This window comes from Mus caroli, chromosome 10 (genome assembly GCF_900094665.2).
Source record: "Mus caroli chromosome 10, CAROLI_EIJ_v1.1, whole genome shotgun sequence".
Lineage (NCBI taxonomy): Eukaryota > Metazoa > Chordata > Mammalia > Rodentia > Muridae > Mus > Mus caroli.
Genome location: NC_034579.1, coordinates 6,245,164 through 6,265,814, shown reverse-complemented (window position 1 = coordinate 6,265,814; position 20,651 = coordinate 6,245,164). Strand labels below are relative to the sequence as shown.

At 39.7% G+C, this 20,651-nt stretch overlaps 1 protein-coding gene across 4 annotated transcripts in view; it reads left to right on the top strand.

Annotated features, from left to right (window-relative positions):
* The window catches only part of Stxbp5 (syntaxin binding protein 5), a 145,625-nt gene extending 126,510 nt beyond the window's left edge, over positions 1–19,115 (top strand). For all 4 annotated transcript variants that reach the window (XM_029483001.1, XM_021173980.2, XM_021173979.2 and 1 more), the window contains 6 exons: positions 6,273–6,512; positions 7,244–7,613; positions 7,957–8,122; positions 9,693–9,804; positions 14,000–14,220; positions 15,937–19,115. In XM_029483001.1, coding sequence (XP_029338861.1) covers positions 6,273–6,512; positions 7,244–7,613; positions 7,957–8,122; positions 9,693–9,804; positions 14,000–14,220; positions 15,937–15,978 — 1,151 coding nt within the window. In that variant the 3' untranslated portion in view covers positions 15,979–19,115. The remainder of the gene's footprint in view (positions 1–6,272; positions 6,513–7,243; positions 7,614–7,956; positions 8,123–9,692; positions 9,805–13,999; positions 14,221–15,936) is intronic.
* The last annotated feature ends 1,536 nt before the right edge of the window (positions 19,116–20,651 follow it).

The following is a 20,651-nucleotide window of genomic DNA, read 5'->3' as shown; positions in this document are numbered from 1 at the left end:
CTTTTTGGCCCTGGCATTCCCCTGTACTGGGGCATATAAAGTTTGCATGTCCAATGGGCCTCTTTCCAGTGATGGCCGACTAGGCCATCTTTTGATCCTAGTTTATATTCTACACACTTAATTCCATACTAACTTACTTAAAATAGGCAACTAGTTGTTCATGTAAAATGAATCTCTTCTTAAAGATTGTCATTGTTGCCTTTGATAGTAAATGAGGAATGTTGTCTGTCTGATAATCCTTTTTGTAGCTCATTCATTATGAGGGCAGTGGGAAAATACTCAAACTTTCCGCTTTAGGCTGTCTCATAGCGACTCTCAGTATTTTATACTGACAAATGGGATCACAATAAAGATAGCAAGGTCCACTCCATGCAGCAGGATTTCTCAGCCTTCCTACTCTCTAGCCATTTAATACAGTTTCTCACACTGATTGCTCATGACCCAACCATAAAATCATTTGGTTCTACATCATAACTAATTTTGCTACTGTTCTATGCAGAATATCTGATACGCTCCCAAAAGGAGTTGTGACCCGCAGGTTGAGAAATACTGTAGTATAGGCAAAGCCATGTTTCTTTCTAGAATCCCCCTTCCTGAAATGTCTGTCTTAACTGAAGAAGTAGCACTAAAGGATGCTTTTGCTGCACATTATCTGAGATGACTGAGTTGCCTCTCTCATTCCTCCTCCCAGTTATTAACTATTAACTATTCTTTGTCACACTGAGGTGTTGGTCTTGTTCAACATGCTAATTTAGCCTCTCTCTCTCTCTCTCTCTCTCTCTCTCTCTCTCTCTCTCTCTCTCTCTGCCATTTCTCTTATCACTTTTATACTGAGAGGAATCATGTGGTGATTAGTATAGGCATACTAGTATATAGCTATGATCAGAAAGTTCTGAGCATAGGAAATATAATTTAGTTGAATTATATACTCTTAAAGAGGAGTGAAAATTAATCATAGAATACAAGCTAACTCCTGTTTCCAGAAGACCAACATCCTTGATTATAAAAATGAAAATCTGAATGCCTTGTAGATATAGGGGGTTTTGTGTGTGTGTGCATGTGCATGTTTGTGTGTCATTGTCAAAGAATAAGTTTAATTGAAAGCATTTATGTAAAACCATAAAAGTATGGTTTATAACTAAAGATATAAAAGTCATAATTTGAACCCAAGTATTTTTTAGGCTTACAATGTAATTTTTTAGGCTTATAATGTACATGTTTGCTCTAGAAAAGGATCCAGGATTTGCATCACACAATTGGAAAGGCCTGTGGTTTCAGTAACAATAAACATTGCCAGTTAAACTGTAAGCTGATTGTCTTTTAAAGCTAGCAATACACACACACACACACACACACACATTCCAGTCAACTATTTTTAAAGTGTACATTATATGTCACCACTATACCTCTCATGTAGTCTGTGTGTCCCTCTTTCTTTTACAGGCCTCTTTTAATTGCTTGTTAAATGATACCTTTTGTGGGGATTATGTAGTTTGAATAAGAATGATAATATGTAGAATTATAATCGTAGCTGGCATTTGACAAGCTAGCAACTTTGATCTTAGTCTTCATAGTAGGGTTGTTCACCATTGTCTAGTAGTGCACACCTGCTATCCTGCTCTCTGTCACTCAGGCAAAACATCAGGAGGTTTGAAGCCAGTCTGGTCTACACACTGAGGCTGTGTCTCAAACAAGCAAGTGAATGAACTGTTTTGTTTAGCTTATGCACTTTCTAAAATGTCATGCCACAAGACCCATGCGATCTAACTTAACAGAGATAGGTGGAGTTGTAGTTCATGAAATACTGAAACTTCTGACTTAATCAGTTCTAAGTAGATGATAAAATAGGCAACCTATATTCATCATGTTGGAACTTAGTTGTTAGTCAATGGAGCCTGAGGAGTTCCTTTGATGATCCACAAATCACATAATAAAACTACTATATAGTTTAATATTTTGATGTTAAATTAGTTCATTAAATTAATACACTCTATACTTATGGCTTTGAATTAACATTTAAAATGTAAGTTATTGTTAATCTCCTATAGTTTCAACAAATATGACAGATTTTCCACCTGTTAGTTTACTGAAATCTCTATTACCAACTTTTCTTGAATCATTACTTCCCACTGTTATCACCAGGGCACAATTAATATTGTCTAAACTTTATATGTATTGTTTAAACAACAAAATATGTTATTGGAAAGTACACTTAAATTTTAATTTTAAAAAGTAACTTGAAGGTTTTCAAAAGTTAATAAATTCTTGTAGTCAGTGTCATTTTATCCACTCATCCACAAGCGTGAGATTTGTCTGTTATAGAGTTTCTTTTACGTGAAGAACTTTAGGCATTTTCTGTTGCTATAATAAAATACCCAAGTTGTTAACAAAGAGTTTATGTATTAATAATTCACATTTTAAAGATCTACCTGCATAATACCCTCATCTGCTTGTCTCTGGTCAGAGCTTTCTGGCTGTATTACATCATGATGTATAGCATCATCCTGGAAAAGTATGTCAGAGAGACAGGTCACATGGCAGCAAGGCCAGAAGCGAGACAGAGTCAGAGGCCAGCCCTTCTTGGTCAACTAGACTAGGGTGACTTGAGAACCGCACACATGTTTTCTGTGGCTGGTGCTGCAGTGGCATGCACCTCCCCTGGGTCCTGCCCTTAATGATGTGTCGCTGTCAGCATTGCCATCCTGCAGAGTGAACTTCCGCACTTGCACCTTTGTATGACTCCTGCACAGACATCATAGCAGTCACCTTTTCTCCACATTATCTGTAACAGATGCACAGACTGTTGAACGGAATGATGCGTTTAGAAACTACAGTTAGATGTGGCCCTCACTAGGGTCAGCTATCATCAAAATTGTGTTACATAAAATTACTAGGGAAATACATTTAATTTATGAATCTAAATTTGTTTGCAGGAAGTTTGTGGGAGTATAAGGATTGAGTAATATCTTGTTATATTACTACAATATACCTTAGAAAGCTTTTTTTACATTTTTATTAATAACATTTAAAATACTGAAAGCCATGATTTCAAAAGTGTGGTATACTAGGTGTGATTTTTAAATGTTTCTGGGAATTTTAATATATCCTAATGGCAATATTGAACAGAATGTCTTAGGCTGTCAGTTATAGTTCTTCAGTGTTTATTGAATAACTTTACAAGAGAAGCACTAGAACATTCTACAGAGCATCAAAAGCCATCTTAGAGCAGGAAGTAATATAGGTCTGAAATAACTTGGAGACCTCTGTTTCATGACAACTCAGGGAGGGAACAACTTTCAATAGTTGTAAATCCAAAGGCCAGAAGGCCTCTGTGGCTTAAGAGTCCTGATAAACCCACTGAGATTGCAAGTCAGGAACTGCATGGCTCTAACTTTCAGCCTGCTAGTCAGAAGTCCCAGGAAGAAAGGTGGACACTCTGAAAAGTGATTGTAGTGTTTATTTCTAAGTTGGAAAATTTTTTCCTATGAAACCTGTCTAAAAAAAGAAGGGGAAAAGCAAAAATATCCTAAGTAGGGCAGGGAGAAATTTTTCCTCTCATTCTTCTCTTTGGAGCAAAAACTATTGAACCAGGAAAAGAGAATAATGCTCACAGAAGGAAAACCTTTTACATAAGAAAATATGCATAAACTCTCAGGTAAATTCATATAAAGATTCACGCATGTGCATGTATACATTTCCGTTCAAACCAGATGGGTCCAGCTTCCATGCAGTCTCACAATTACATACTTATACACATATGCATGCATCCTCACAATTACATACTTACACATACACTTGGAGCAAAAGACCAAGCACCAGTACAGAAAGAACTCACTCATTTGGATGAAATATGAGCTCCAATCTTTACTGCATACAGAAAGAAAAAGCTTCTACTGCTTCAATGTTAACTGTATTAAACCTGAGTCTTTAAGAAGAAAGCTTTTTTTTTTCCTTTAATAAGACTAAGCCTGCCTTGTTATTAAGAAAGGACCTGTTCTGTCCCATGTTAAGGAGAAGCCTTCCTGCTCCTTCTGCTCTCTGCAGCTTCATTTTTCCTCTTTTCCTCTGCATTCTGCACATTGTTCTCTTAGTTTTTTAAGTTACTATACTTTCTAAGTTATTCCACTCTGCATTCTTCTTGCTCTCTCCTCCTGCTCTGATGTACAACAATGCTCTTACTCTCAATGCCTTGTGTCCCGATGCTGTGCCTGTACTTCTAAGTTCTTCTTGAGTTCAGTTCTGTCTAAAAAGTGTACTGTGTAACAACTTCTCCTCAGCTCCATTCTGACTCTTCTCTTTGTCCTCAGAACTTATACATCTCTCAGAATACATGGTCGCATGGTAAAGTTCATCACAAGTTCACATATAAAATCAAATCATAGATTGAAATAGAAGTTTACAACAAAGAATTCTTACATGCATATCCATTAGGAGTAAATATCTGACTAAACATTCATCACCTGCCAGAGCTCCAGTTTCATTGAAAGTTAGAAATCATGCCTAATTTATTAGTGAAGTTTTGTATAGATAAACTCATATTTCATCTTCTGTCCTAGCACTTACAATAAATCGTTAGTTCCCTTATGACCTCTGGTTAATGGTTATAAACCTCTTGGAATGTGCTCTGGGTAGTAGAGAGTCTGGTTACTGTCTACAAGCAGTTAACTGGTGACACTTGGGAGACCGACAGAGTTCTCATTGCAGTTTTGACTATCAGAAAAGGAACTAATTGCAGTCCCACTATAAAAGAGCTTAGTAAATGCTAATATAATTTTAGGAATTCTTATAAGATTATCATTAAGAATTAAATCATCTATTTGTCTGTACAGCATCACTACAAGACAGTAGTACATCTTCATAGATTTGCAGAGATCTAAATAGCAGGAATCTTTCCTAAAATTATTTGTTCCTGGGCCTTGCCCATCGGAGCTTCGTAGTAGATATTAATCTAAAGCCACGTTATTTCAGGAAGATCACCTGGTAGTTATTTCCTTGTCCTGTGATAGCTCCTGGCATGTTTGGGGGGGAAGAATCAGAAGTTTCCATTTGGATTCTACAGCAAACTGAAAAGATATAACCTTGGGAGACAGAGCCAGAAAGTTAAGGCTTGATGCGAGGGTTCTGAACAATCTTAATAAGACAGAGAACATGACTAAACAGACAGGTAGAAGCTACTGAGCGGTTTTTAATCACTGCAATTAGGTCACAACTGTGCCATGTAAAGTTGAGTTCTATTAGCACTGAAACCAAAGTGGAACCATCAGAGTAGTTACATGGAGAGAAGAATCTGAACTCAGATAAATAATAAAACTTGTTTGGTGACAGAAAAACAAGTAACAGGCCTGAGGCAGCTCATGGCCTCCCAGCTCGGCGGTAAATAGAAAGAATGGGACCAGGTCTCGTGTTTGCTCCTTAAGGTAACCTGGATATCCTAATGTCAATAGAATTTAATGCTTTGTAAATGATATAATTCCTTAGGAGACAAAGCAGAAAGCATTTACTAATGCAGTTTCCAGAGAAAAAAAAGGCAAAACTTGAGATGTGATCAAAAACAAGAATCTAGTGGAGAAAAATTAATGAGTATAATCTTAAAATAGCTACCTCAGGCTTGACAGATAAGAGCACTGGCTGTTCTTAGAGAGGACCAGGGCCTAATCTCACAACTATCTGTAGCTCCAGTTCCAGGAGTACCTGCAGGCAATACACTAATACACACTTAAAAAATTGAAATTAAGTAGCTGCATCCTTACATACAAGCTTTAGCAGAGAAATATGCATGGCACCAATAGTCAGCCAGACACCTGGTCCACATTTTGAAGCCATATTTCTTCGATGAATGCTGTTTGTGATCAAGAAAGTGGGGGCTACCCTTCTCACCGTTTTTGTGGTTCATGTGAACAGAATGGGACGCAGAAGTGGCCCCACTTCAAGCACTTCTAGATGCACGTTGCACATGGTAACAACCAAAAAGATCTTCATGTTTTTAGTTTTATCTGATCATGAATTGTGATGCCAAGGATGTAAGAGCTCCATGAAAGCAGTCTGTGCCTGCACCAGATGGCGCACAGTCAGTGTCTTTAGTAGCCGCCCTCCTCACTTCTGAAAACTATTTATTTATTTGCATTTTACATTTAAGCAAAGGCGAAATTTTATTAACATAATTTTTTCTTTCTTTTCACCTGAAAGGACATTAAAGGCTTAATTTGGTGTAACAACAAAAAGTGTGTGGTATTTTACAAACTAAGGCAATCCCACATTTTAAATCATTTCAGATGTAAAAGACAATTCCTTCAGCAGATCGCGGAGTTCAAGTGTAACCAGCATTGACAAAGAGTCCCGGGAAGCCATCTCTGCTCTTCATTTCTGTGAGACTTTCACTCGGAAGGCTGACTCTTCCCCCTCCCCGTGCCTGTGGGTTGGAACTACAGTGGGAACTGCATTTGTCATCACGCTGAATCTCCCCCCGGGGCCTGAGCAGAGACTCCTTCAGCCAGTGATTGTGTCTCCAAGCGGTATGTGTGAGCTGAGGCGGGGTGCAGATGTGTGTCCCACGTGAGACAGCCTCTGGCTTCATGAGAAGCTCTAGCTTCTCAATGACTGATCGAAGCACCGTAAACATTAGTGATGTTAGTGGAGAGTGTGTAATGGTTTAAGAAGTAAATATTCTAGGGCCATGAGGAAGGCTCAGATAGTAAAATCATTTGCCAGTCAAGCCTGCTAACTTGTTTTCAGTCCCCAGAACTCAAATCAGTAGCTTAGAGCAGGTGGCTCATGTCTGCAGCAGTAGCACTTGTGTGGCAGGACTGCCAGCACAAGGAAGAGGATGCTTTCCTCAGAAGGAAGGGCCAAAGAGACCCAGTTTCCAGAGTTGTCCCTCATTTCCACAGGTGCTGGGTGCACAAAATATGGTTTTTAAAAATTAAAATAAATTCTCTAGGTCTACATTTAAAGGAAACAACATATCATTCATTTATTAATCTGCAGGTCAAATGTGTATGTGTGTGCAAAGTTCATTATTTAATTGTAAATTGTTAACATTTGACATTTATGTTTGGAACATATAATAATGACATAGTTTTCAGACTGCTGACTACAAGGCTTGGGTTTTGGATTTTATCAGTGGCCTGTATATTCAGTGCAGCGTTGAGTCAACAGATGTGTGTGGATTTAGTATCAGAGTTGGAATAAGCATATTTACTCTGAATTGTAAAATGGAAGTATATACTAAACTTCTGCATTCTAGGTACTATATTGAGGTTAAAAGGTGCAATCTTGAGGATGGCATTTCTGGATGCCACGGGCTGCTTAATGCCTCCTGCATACGAACCCTGGAAAGAACACAACGTTGCTGAAGAAAAAGACGAAAAGGAGAAATTGAAAAAGCGGCGACCTGTCTCAGTGTCCCCCTCCTCTTCTCAGGAAATTAGTGAAAACCAGTACGCAGTGATATGTTCTGAAAAGCAAGCAAAGGTCATCTCACTGCCAACCCAGAACTGTGCATACAAGCAGAACATCACCGAGACATCCTTCGTGCTCCGCGGAGACATTGTCGCACTGAGTAACAGTGTCTGCCTCGCCTGCTTCTGTGCCAATGGCCATATCATGACGTTCAGGTAAGAATGAGGCCCTTCTGTAGCACATACAGTATTCCTGCTTGGGTCACATTATAAAATTCAACATGAAAAAGTACTGCATTGCTTATACACTGAGAATATGTTTACTAATAAACAAGGATATGAAAAATACAGATTATACTTTCCCTCTCTAGCTATATAAACTAAACAATTTACCAGTGATTTTTCTTTTTCTGTCATTAATTTTCTAGGCTAGCATTCAGAGTAGTGGCTACTGAGTGTCCTGTCTTCATATATAGTATCATTGTACATTGTACCTGTCCTGTAGCATCTATAAATAACTTACTACATATTACCAACAAATGATGTATTTTCCCTCAAGTTTGCCAAGCTTGAGACCTCTCCTGGATGTCTACTACCTGCCCCTTACCAACATGCGGATAGCCAGGACATTCTGCTTCGCCAACAACGGACAAGCCTTATACCTTGTTTCACCTACAGAAATCCAGAGACTCACCTACAGTCAGGAGACATGTGAAAATCTTCAGGTGAGCAAGAAACCATTGGAATTCCCGAAGCGCTTAGGGTACTCACGCCCATCCGCTCTTCTCATGGGAGTGCGCACAGCCAGTGGAGGGGACTCAGAATCGTGTGGCTTCCTGTCTACTTTATCACATTCTTACCACTACGCTGGGGGCCATAGGACAGCCTTCCTGTACGTGGATAACACACTTGGGGCTGCCTTTCCCTTCCTTCTCATGCCTTAATTAGTCCTCATTGCACCCGACACAGTTTTCCTTCTGCTCTCGTATCTTCTATACAAACAACTTTATAGATCCGGATAAAATCTAGGACCCACAAATGAGGGAAAAACATAGAATTTTGTCATTCTATGACTTAATTTGCTTAATACAACTATCACAGTAGATCACTGATGTGCATTTTAGCTCCAAACTGTAAGGCTCTTAAAAGGCTCTTAAATGTGGGGAAATTCTGTCACCCTGAATTTGGCAAAGATCTCTGAGCTGCAGCACCAGAGCTTCCTCCTGCCTGTTGTAAAATTAGGAATTGGTTACTTCAGGGCAAACGTTTTCTAAGAGTAAACTTCTAGTCTTCTGAACAAAACCACATAAGTAATTGGGACATACCATAGTATACTAAAACGTTGGTAAAGCATTTTTCTGATCAAGTTTTGTGTTAAATAAAGGACTTCTTCCTTCTCTCTGCATCCCTCTGTTTTCTTCTTATCTCAGTGCCCTCAGTAGGACCAAGACTCTACCGAGTGGAGAAAGCAGAGCACGCCTTGTTCCCTGTCTCAGTGGGAGTGGTGGCAGCATTCTGTTTTCTCTATTTATTGTCACGTTGGCCTTAGGTTTGTCATGTGATCAGTACGCTCCTTCCGGCACTGGCTACTCCCTGTTGGGCCATTGTCTCTCCAAACTTACTCGTCCCTTTTCCTCTGTCTGAAGACTGTTGGCAGTAAGTTCAGGGAAGATGTGGCAGTGTAGGAGTCTCTCTTCCCTCTTTTGCCTTATTTCTGAAATCCCACGTGTCAGCATGGTGTTTATGAAAATCGCATGTTTATAAGAAAGGAAATTGATGTGTTTCCAATCAAGATGATAATTCTAGAACTGAATACGGCCCCTGTTATACTGAATGCCTTGGCCTACAGGGAGAGAATATTCTTTCTATTAGAAGGTGACCTGGTTGTCAGGCAAATTATCAGTTCTTCTTGAATTAGATTGAACTGTTTTCTTGAAAGTCAAATAGTCACTTGGCATGGCACTGCAGTCCCAGGACTTAGAAAAAGATGTGTGTCCCAGGCTAGCCTGGGATATAAACCAAGACAGTCTCTGGTACAAAAGTGACATCACCTCACTCTCTAAGCAGGCATACTGTCTTGTCCCCAATGCAAACAAATAGTGGGAGGAAAAAACAGCAAACTTGCCTCAGTGAGCCTGGTCATGGAAACCGATTCTTAGAGTAGGACACTGTGTCCCTCGTGTGACTGCTTGGAATATGCTCACTGCCTGTTGGTGGATCTCAAGGGAATCGATCGTCGTCTGCAATGCTGAGCTCCCTGAAGCATTAACACTATCACTTGTTTTGGACTGACAGGAGATGCTCGGCGAGCTCTTCACGCCTGTAGAAACACCGGAAGCACCGAACCGAGGGTTCTTCAAAGGCTTATTTGGAGGCGGTGCACAATCTCTCGACAGAGAAGAACTATGTAAGTTGCTTGATATCCCTGTAAGTCAAAAATGTTCAATCCATATAAAATTTTTGTTACATGTATAAATTATGCTTTTTTATATTCATTGCAACAAAAGGCATAAAATTACTTTTCATTCTGTCCTCAATCAGGAAAATATTTTTTTTAGGCAACCAAAATCAGCATAACCTCGAATGGCACCAGAGAGAAAGCAACAGAAGAGGGATGAAGCTGGCTTTATTTGCATGGGATATTTTTCCAGTACTGGGAGTTGAACCTTTGGCTTTACACATGCTGAACCAGCCCTCTCCAGCTCTATGCTGTAACCTAGCAGGACTCTGGGTGGCTTACAGCTCCAACCCCAGTTACTGAGTGTGGTCTGGAGCTGAGGAGGGAGGACAGGCTGCTTCCAATTTCTTGCCTCATAGCAGCTGAGTCAGGAGTAACCAAAGCCCCACTGTCCTGGTAAGGGCAGAACAGTCTGTAGCAGCTACTTTTTTTTTTTTCAAGTACTGGATAAATCAGTATACAAAACCTTAAAATCCAATCCTTATCAATTATTATTTGTATTAGCCCTTTGTCACTGCTATTATACCACAAATCTACTGACCTAAAACAACCTGGCTCACTAAGGCCCGACATCAGTTCTGTATGTAAGAAATAAGCACAGTTCATCCTGGTGTCCCCAGCACGCTGGTCCTCATGGAAGTTCTGTTCTGCTTCTGGAGGTCATCTCAGGTGCTTAGGGCTGCTCTCTGTCCCTGTGCGAGGCAGCGTCACAGTTGTGTCTTTCTGGATCGGTTTCTCTCCCTGCCTACCAAAAGCTCTTTGCTCCTGCGGAGTCCTCGGATTTGGTTGAGCTCACCTTGATGATGCAAGGCAACCACTTCAGGTCCAGGTCTTTAGTTTAACCACTTGTGAAGCTCCTTTCCTGTCACACACAGGGTGACACATCCCTGCCTTTCAGAAATTGAAATGTAGCCATCTGGAGGAAGGGGCATTTTTCTACCTCGCAACAGTTATTTATTTTTAGAAAGAGAGAAAGAGAGAGAGTTAGTTAATTTTAGTAAAGAGGGCCTTGCCTACCACATACAGGTCCTGATTGGATGAAGAGATAGATAAATGGATGGGCAGATGGATGGCCATGAAGTAAATGTTAACAGAAATTCAGAACTTCTGCTGACGATAGTAAAATGTATAGCACTTTGTTGAGAGAAATAAAAGATGACTCCAGTGGGTCCAAACACTGAGTTCAAGGACTGCACGAGTTCTCCAAAACCCTGGTGTGCCTGTGCTGTGGGTGAGACCTGTGCTGTGGGTGAGGCGCTTCCTGGGGAGATGCAACACACCTGTCTGTTCATCCCAGGAAGGAAACCCAGCACAGACCAAGGTCATGATCATACCAGTGTCCCACTTGGTTGCTCACTGAGTTCTTCTCTGGTGGTACTAGTGACTAGGCTTATCAGTGAGGGGTGTGGAGATCAGACTAGAAAAGGTACGACTGTCTCTATTTTCACATATTAGAGTGTTGATTATAGAAGATCCTAAGAAAACCAGACAAAAATAAATAAAGCTGATAAACAAGTTAGCAAGGTGAAAGGAGCCAAGCTCGGTCTTTAAAGATCGCTTATATTTCTCTACACCAACAATCAATGATCCAAACATGAAATTCAGGAAACAGCTCTCAGTCTGTGTCTGTGTGGGCTTCCTGGGAGGAGTAGGATGGGCTCCCCTGCGGTTTTATGGGTGCTCAGGGGAGCACTGCTGTTAGCTCTTCTCTGGGTTCTGCACTGTAAAGTAAACCACTTAGAAATAACCTCACAAAAAAGCAAAAGGTATTCTCACTAAAACTTGAGAGTGTTATTTAAAGAAATTAACAGGTATACTGAACACCTTCTCATGTTCTTGGGTTTAAGGACTTTTTTTTATCCTGCTGAAATGTCAGCACTGCTCCTCAAACCAATCTGAACAATCCCCATTTGACTCTGGATTTTTGCATAGTATAATAAACAGTTACTAAAATTTACAGGAAAATAAGGAAGTAAAGTTAACCCATCCACATACAGAAAAATCTCATGTTTCCATAGCTAATTTTATTTTTTAATGAATACTGTAGAATGGAATCAAGAAGGTGGGTTGTGTCCACATGCCATCACAATAGTTCATAAATACAATAAAGGACATAATAAATTAAATGACTATGTATAAATGAAAGGCCTTTAAATAATTCCTATATATGTGGTACATATTCTGTAGTTTCTCTACTATACAACACCATGAAATAATTCTTACAACTTTCCAGCAATGACTAAATACCCATAAGTGAAACTCTAGCTCACTACTTCCTGCTCAGACTCTCATAAGTCTTAAAGGAAAAGCAAAGGCCAAGGGACATACATTTCCCATCACAAAAGTTACTATAAAGCTATAGTCTTTAGACAGTGGGATGTTGGCGTGGATGTAGCAATAGAATACAATTGAAAGTCCAAAAGTTAGCCAATAGCATTTTCAGTAAATGACTTTCCTCAAGGGTGCTGAGAAAGTCAACAAATTATGTTGACACAACTTCTAGGTATTCACATGGGTAAAACCAACAACATGAAAATTAAGTCAAAATAATCAAGGACATGAAAAAGCTAAAGCACACAGCTCTTCAAAGGAAATGAAATAAATGTTTCTCCCCTGTCTGGTCAGAGGTTACGAGAGTCACCTAAATCACAAACAACCAGAGAATAAATGAAGTAAATTATAGTTCATCTATATGGAAACATTATGTTTCAAAAAATAAAAAGCAAGAAAATATGATAATTCAAATAATAGGGTAAATTGCATAATACCATATTTGATACCTGATAAAGTCCATGTCCAGCATATGCAAAGAACTCATAATTCCATATTAAAAGAATAAATAGCCCAATTTTGAATGAATAGAAGGTTTAGATTTCTTCTTAAATATTCTTACCAGTAATCGTCAGATGTCCCACATCAATGTCATTCAGGAAATAATGTGTACCCAAAGCCATCATGTTCACCAGGACAGCTGACTCAGAAGGACACACGAGCATTGGAGGAATGGAGAGAAACTGCAACTCACATTGCTGGCAGCGATGAAGTGACATGCCCTCTTTAGAGAGCTGCCCCCGAGACCTCAGAAACTTCAACATTAAGTTTCCAAGTGTCCCAGACTATGTCGCAGCTGATCTGTTCCCAGGCACATACACCCAGGGGAACTGAAAATGGATGTTTAAACAAACAGTTCCACAAATGTTCAAGGGAGCATTATTTATAATAAGCCAAAGAAGCAGAAAAAACCCAAGACCATTGGTGAGAGGACAAGCAAAATATGGTGTACACTTGAAATGATACACTGTTTAGCCAGAAGGAATAGCACTGGTGCATGCGGCCACACAGATAAACAAGGAGAGTATCTCCAGTGAGAGAAGTCAGCCACAAAAGGCCACAGGCTGTGCGGGTCTCTTTATATGGAATATTTATGAGGGGCAGATATTTGGAGCTAGAATAGAGCAGGACCAAGGAAAAAGGAGAGTAGACAGTGAGTGTAAGAGGCCATGAAGGCATTCTGGGATTGCTGAGTGTGAGGGAGGTTCTGACTTATAGTGCAGGGAAAGAAATGGAAGTATAACTGGGCTCCAAGCACAGGATCTGAGACGTGCTGTGAGCTGGGTGCTAGCTGCAGGGTCTTGGTACTGAAGAGTGGGGCAAACAAGCCAGATTAGCAAAGGATAGGTTCCTGTGAAAAGTGAAGACACTAACGGAGGCAAAAGAGAGCCTGTGTCTACAGGTCTGGGCTTCCAACGTGGAAGCAGCATCTTCATAAAGTAAGTGTGAATCAAGAATGCTAAGTGGGATCTGAAAATGCAAATGTAACTACAATATTAGCAGCCCAGAAGGCAGTTTTAGTTATGAGGCCTACAGCAGCACACCTGAGTCTCCCAACAGCCAACAGGTGCTAGCCAGCCCTGCTTCCCCAAATTTCTGCTGTGTGATCTGGGAGGAAGCAAGATGTTTAGAGTGGTGCACTGTAGTTTTGCATATTTGGAAAAGCATGTAGAAAGAATTTAAAACCACACAATAAAGGTGTGTTATAAAGTTAAACACTAATATTGTGATTGTATCCCCAAAAATTGTATTCTAATGTTGGTACATGGTGGGAATTTTATTCATTTTCCTCCGATTCACTGAAACCTTCCAGTTGGAGAGTCGTCCTCGGGAAAGGCCTCCAGGAGCCTCGCACAGCACATCCCAGGCCCTGGTGGGATTGAAGGTGTGAAAGGAGCCGCGTCGGGAGTGGTGGGTGAACTTGCCCGAGCCAGGCTGGCCCTCGACGAAAGAGGACAGAAGCTCAGTGACTTGGAAGAGAGGACGGCAGCCATGATGTCCAGCGCAGACTCCTTCTCCAAACATGCTCATGAGGTATGCGGGCACTTGGTCACCCAAAGGGATAGAGAAAGGACCACATTTTTGTATATTCAGTTATTTCTATAGTCATGTAGTTTGTATAATTTCAAGTTCCAGTTTTGACCATGAGAGGGAACCGTACAGGAATCTGGCACTAGTTCCTGGCCTCTCCTGAACACTGTACACTTTGAAGGAACACACCTTTCAGACCTTTAGGACCTTTGTCAGCAATGGAGAAGCTTTGCAGCTGTTTGGCTGTGACCCCAGTAAAAATGCCAGCTTTCTGTAACACCTTGTCCTAAGAAGGAAATCAGTTGTCTCCTGCATTCTTCCAAGTAGATCTACATAACTCACACGGGTTATCATGTTGAGTCTCGTGTCTGTAGACTAAGGCCTGAGGAGAAGTAGTGGAGAGGCTTCCGTAGTGACTCATGGACCTCAGAAATAGATGCCATAAGCGAAGGGATCCCTAGATGAGGTCCATACAGCTGTATTTTGCTGACTGATATGGATCTTTATTAAAAATTAATCTCCAAGCTGTAGAGGTGGCTCTGCAGGTAAGAGCACTGACTGCTCTTACAGAGGGCCTGCATTTGCTTACCAGCATCCACAAGGCAGCTCAGAGCATCTGTAGCTCCACTTACAGGAAATCGATGCCTTTCTCTGGCCTTGGAACATACAGAAATTCAGACCAAGAAAAAAAAAATCTCATGTATATAAAATAAAAATAATTCTTTAAAAATCTTATTTTGCACATGCTTTGGACTTTGGCTTCTCACTTTTGCTTCCTGGACTGGCCTTTGAGGATATCTTAAGTTCTTGTTCAGATGAACAGTATCAAAGTTATTTTTATGTTTGGCCTTCTTCCAGTCTCTATAATTTGAGCATTCCTTTAGTTTTTCAACCAATGGACATCTCCTCTTTGGTTGTGTTATATGAAGGAGATCATTTGCCATAGAAGGTACCCACAAGTGACCCCCATGTAAGCATTCGCCCTCAGTGTCAGGCAGGGTTTGTGTTGCCACAGCCATATGCAGCACAAGCACTCTACCACCTCCACGGTGTCTGCATGTTCCAAAGACAAGACCCACTTGCCTGTCCCTTCTACAGATGTAGGCTTCATCACACCGGAGAGTCTAATGAGGATGGGGCATTGAGGTGTGTTCTTGGACTCTGGAATTCAGATTGCCAGGCCCAAACCTAGATTCCCCATTCTATCAACCTTGTGTAAAGTCTAGAAGCCTCGGGGTTTTATTACAAAATGAGGAGGAAATAATGCAGACGCCAAGATTTGTACAGAGCAATTGAAGTGGAGTGAGGAACATTTGGTGTCTGGCCTACAGCAAGGGCTCAGTAAACCTGAGATGCGGTGGGTTTTCTGCCCTTTCTTTCTCTAGCTCTTAAAAAAAATTACTTTTAGTTCTAACTAAAAACCTGGCAAATGCCTTATTCTTAAGTTATTTGCTAAGGCACCAAACTTTGTCACATATGAAACAGAAATTACAGTGTGTATCAGAAACTTGAGCACCTTCTAATAATTTTTGGATGAATATAGCCATTTTTATCTAACTAGAACAATTCATGCTACTTTAAATAAAATGAAGTAAGCAAGGTATAATATTAATTCAGAATGCTCCCGAATGGTGCGCTTTATAGACAGCAGATATAAATAGTTTTCAGAATTTTGAAAACATAGTTTTCTTGATGGTTTTGGTTTTTTGCCTCTTTTAGATGATGCTGAAATACAAAGATAAGAAGTGGTACCAGTTCTGACAACTAGAACTCAGTACAGCTTCAACCAGAAGGAAAGAGAAGTTTCCTTGTCGATGTCACTGATGTATTTGGGGAAGATAACGTAAAAGGGATGCACTTTGCTGAAAACTTCTTTCCCAGCACAATCATGCACTGTTTTACCTCAGTCACACGGCTTTAACTGAGAAGACTCCCCATGCGTGCAAACTGGAGCGTGTAGTGTGTGCTGGCTGTGCACTGATGAACGGAGAACTGAGTGGGGTCACGCTGACAGGTGAACATCCAGAAGATGTTGACAAGTCCTGGAGGACTATTCTGTGGATCATTCCTGTATTAAACTTTCATATGCCAAAAGACTTTGTGCCGTTGTATCTGCCATCAGTGTTTGATCCGACGTGGGGAGAGGCAATAAACCAGAAGTTGTAAGTCCACCAAGGTCACTTTGTGTCTGGACTGCATTGTGAGCAGCTGTCTGCACTCACCCTCTCTCAAACAGACTGCTAATCGGTGTCATTAGTGAAAAGGCAGCAAGCTGTCCCTTCTCGCTGGACTCTGCCGAATGCTGGGCTTTCAGTAATCAGAGCACACACACAGCTTGTGTGCGTGCGGGATCCTCTTCTACTCTCATCATCACATACTGTGTTCAGTTCCTATGTTTTCAAAAGCAAAACAAGGTGATGTGTCACTTTTCATGGAAAAGTGTGGCGCATAGCTGAGTCGCTCATCTTCCGGGAGTTTCCATGTAGTAGCCATGCAGAGTGGAAGAGTGAGAGAACCTGCATTGTGGTGAGGAGAATCCGTCCCTGTCCTTTGTCCTGGTCACATCAGTTCAGCTAAAAGTAGACCTGACCAACACAGTTACTGGTTAAATTTGTAGAAAAGTTGAAATTGGCTAAGTTTCTAATTTTGCTTGAAATTTTATAAAATGTTTAACCAAATGTACCCTTGCATTATTTAATTAAAATTGCTAAAACAGCAGTGTTTTATTATTTCAGTAAAGTGCTCAGCTCCCTTTTAAAACTGCACTCCATTCGCTCACAGTTCCACTACACTCAGGTGATGAGCCAGTTTAATCTTAGTGCACACACTGCTGCCGCATGGAGAGCTGCAGGTGCCTCTTGTCCAGTTATCCAAGAGTCTAGTCTGATGAGCTACAAAATATCTCCCGTAGAAAACATCACACTCCTGTACATATCCCTTTGACATATTAAAAGCAAAAAGGAAATGTTGACGTCAGTCAGTCATGAAGTTTCTTCTGTAACCAAGAGTGGTGTGCATTGGAGGGTAATGGCAGCCTAGAGAGGATGCAGCCTATACTGCAGTCAGGGGCTGTGATTACTAAAGCCACAAAGGAAGAAGAGAAGGGAAGGGAAGTGGGGGCGTGAACTTCACACACTGTCTCCTGTGGAAGTCTGTACTGAGTCACCGTCCTTACGTGCAGGCAGGGCACAGGTTGCTGGGACTCGGGCTTTGCCCTCATCTGTTGGAGAACTTAAGTCCCTGTAGGTCATCCTCACTTCTCAGCCTGCCGCTTGCCCATGTCTCTTTCATTAATAATTCTTTTGTTTACATTTTATAATGTGCACTACTGAATATAAAAGTTTACATCAAAGTTTACTTTAAATAGCATCAGGTAAGGATTAAATATATGTGATAAAGAGAACAGATCAAGATAAAAATGTTTTTAAACTATAATCATTTTTTAAAATTTCTGAATCTGTAGAAAGTGAAAAAACATTCGTTTCATGTCTGTTCTCTGAACATTCGGCAATTTACAAATTGCTTAATTTGCATTATATATTGTCCATTAAACCCATGTTCCATGGTACCTCACTGGAAGAATTGGGACCTTTCTTAAAGGTATAGTTTTATGAATATCGATAGTCGAGAGTTTTAAAAAGTTGAAAAGTACTAAGTACCTAACACACTGCTTGACTCTGTGTGGAGCCTCAGCTGTTTAATTTGTTGGGTTATTTGCATATCAGATTCTTTTCTACTGTCATTTTAACCGCTGTAAATAGATGAATCAAAGTTGTGTTTATTTACTAATAGAGAAGTAGAGAAGTTTACCAGAGTTGGATTTTTATAAGAACATTTTAATTCATTTTAAATTATTTGTTTTTTATTTTAGTTGATCTACATATTGTGCACAACAGTCTAAGAGACCAGTACTAGAAAGTACAAAGTATTTTTAAGTAGAGAAATTGAGCTTCCCAGAACTGCACTTGATTATGTAAATAAGACAGTTCACAGTGATAACTGGCCCAGGGGATGGACTGTAGTCTGAAATAGCCTGCCTCCTCCCAACCCACTCCTGTCTTTTTGATGCAAAAAGCAGTAGCCACCAGCAAGCCAAAGTTTCAGGAACTTTAACAATAACAACAAAAGGTCAAAAACTAAAATATCAAAAACATAAAAGAGTGTGTGTGTGTGTGTGTGTGTGTGTGTGTGTGTCTTCTCTGTAAACTCATTTGTCTTTGATTCTAAAATTCAAGTATTCTTCGGTTAACTTTATTAATGGGAAGAGATTTTCTCTATGTACCACATAACTTGTTTCATTTTGCAAACTAAAATCAGTCCCTGTTTGCTTAGAATGTTGTTATTTGAAGTATCTCATTTTGTCAAAATCTTTATGTGTTTGACCATGGCATCACCTTAATATCTGCTCATGTTACGGCCATACCACTTCCAAAAACTGGTTAGAGATTTAACAAAACCTGTCCCTGATTTGAGATTTTCACAGGAAAATACTGCTATGTACATCTGCATATCATTGCAAGTATGCTGCAGTTTTATCCAGAATGCTTCCTTAAGACCTCACTTAGAACATCCTGTGGGTTCTTCTGCCGTTACTTCAGGTAGACATTTGTGGCAGGCAGCAAGACGGGTCTGAAAGAGCACACGTGTTTAGAGTGTGGGAGATGCTGGGAGACGGGTGAGGAACAGGGGGGTTTGTTCCAAGTTTTACCCTAAGTTCTGTATTCAAATCTTTGCTCAAGGCATTTCGCATGTGACATTAGTAAAGCTATCTCCAAAGGTTTTTGTTTGTTTGTTTGTTTTTGTATCTGTTTTTCTTTTTTGTGGCAAAGATTTATTTTAACTTGGGGGATTTTGTTTGTTTCTATGTTTCTGCAAAATAAAGAGCACTGAACTTTAAACTTGAATTTTTCTGCACTTTCTTAGGTCATGACTTTTTATTGTCCTTTATTTAATCTGCACTTTTACGGTTTAAATCAAGTGATACATGTGTCTGAGACATACCAAAATCGTGAATATGCTGCTAGCGTCACCTAAAACCAATCAGTTCTAAAACCTTTAATAGGGCTTTATCTAGCTTTTAAAGATTAAAAACAAATGAAATGATTTGCTGTGTGTTTCGATGGTCTGGATCTTTGTTGCGACACTTTCGGAGTTGCTTTTATAATCACATAAAACATGTTATGTTTATATGCTGCTAAAAAGTATACTTTTAGTTTTAGATGAATTTTTATAAATGTACTCTTTAATTTTAAAAAATGGTGAACTTGTTAAGTCAAAGTACTTAAAAAGTATGTATATTATCCATATAAAAAGTTACGTTTTATCCTTATACTAAGAAATACTGGTATCTCATTTGAGATACATTTAAGTTTTAAAAGGTCATGCATTATTGAAAGGCCTTCACACTTGACAAAACACAATTATGTAGTTTAAAAAAAAAAAAACTCTGCCAAATATTTTCCAATATTGATCTTTTTGAGGGGAAATGTCCACACCCATAATTTCTAGAACTTTTCTGTAGCTTCAGCTTGCTATTGAATGCCTATTTTAGTTATTGTTTTAAAATACATATATATACATATATTGAAAATGGTTTTCCAGATATTTTCTTCTACCTTTTTTAAAAATAAATTTCCAAAAATAGAAACAGAGTTTATGTATTTTTGTCAATGAAGGTTTTTGTTTATTTTATAGTTTATAGAATTTGTTCCTTATCAGTTTGATACTTAATCAATACTCCTAGGCCTTTTTATTCTGTATTTACTTTGAAAAGAACACTCCTATGTAGCCAGTGTCCCTTCTGGCTTTCTGTTTGTCTTTTTCTTCAGTGTTTGTTCTGGGGTGAGATTGAAGCCCAAGTGTGCTGCTGCCTTGGAGATGACTATGCAGCGGCTGAGCTTTGAGCTTTGTCCGTCTGTCTCTCCTTCCTCTGGCCCTCTGTAGAGTGTTGTGGGCACCATCGCTCTTGCTTCAGATGCTGTGAGCGTTCTGTGAACAGAAGACAGTTGCTGCAAATGAAAGAGGCAAAGCTGCAGCATAGCTTCCTGGGAAAGTGAATGATTTTAATAACTTCCCGGTCTGGGTCTAAAGTTACTGGTTCAGTTTTTCTATGAATTCAGTCTTGTCTCCAGGGTTGCTTAAGGGTGGCCTCTTTTCTGTTACTTGGAGGAAATGGGATTATATATCTGCAAGTATTTTTCAGTGAGGCACATAGTTTAATCTTTATAAAGTATAAATAGTGTCAACTCAGTGTAGGTCATTTGACTCAGGCATTTAAAATGGGTGAAGGTTAATTGTGGAATTCTATTTATGTGAGTTTGGGTTTTTGGTTATTTTTTAATAGCACTTGTATTTTGTTATCCAAACTTTGCTCCAATTGAAGAGAGTGTACTGTGTTTCTGACAGACTTAGATACACTAAGAAGTAATGAAAAG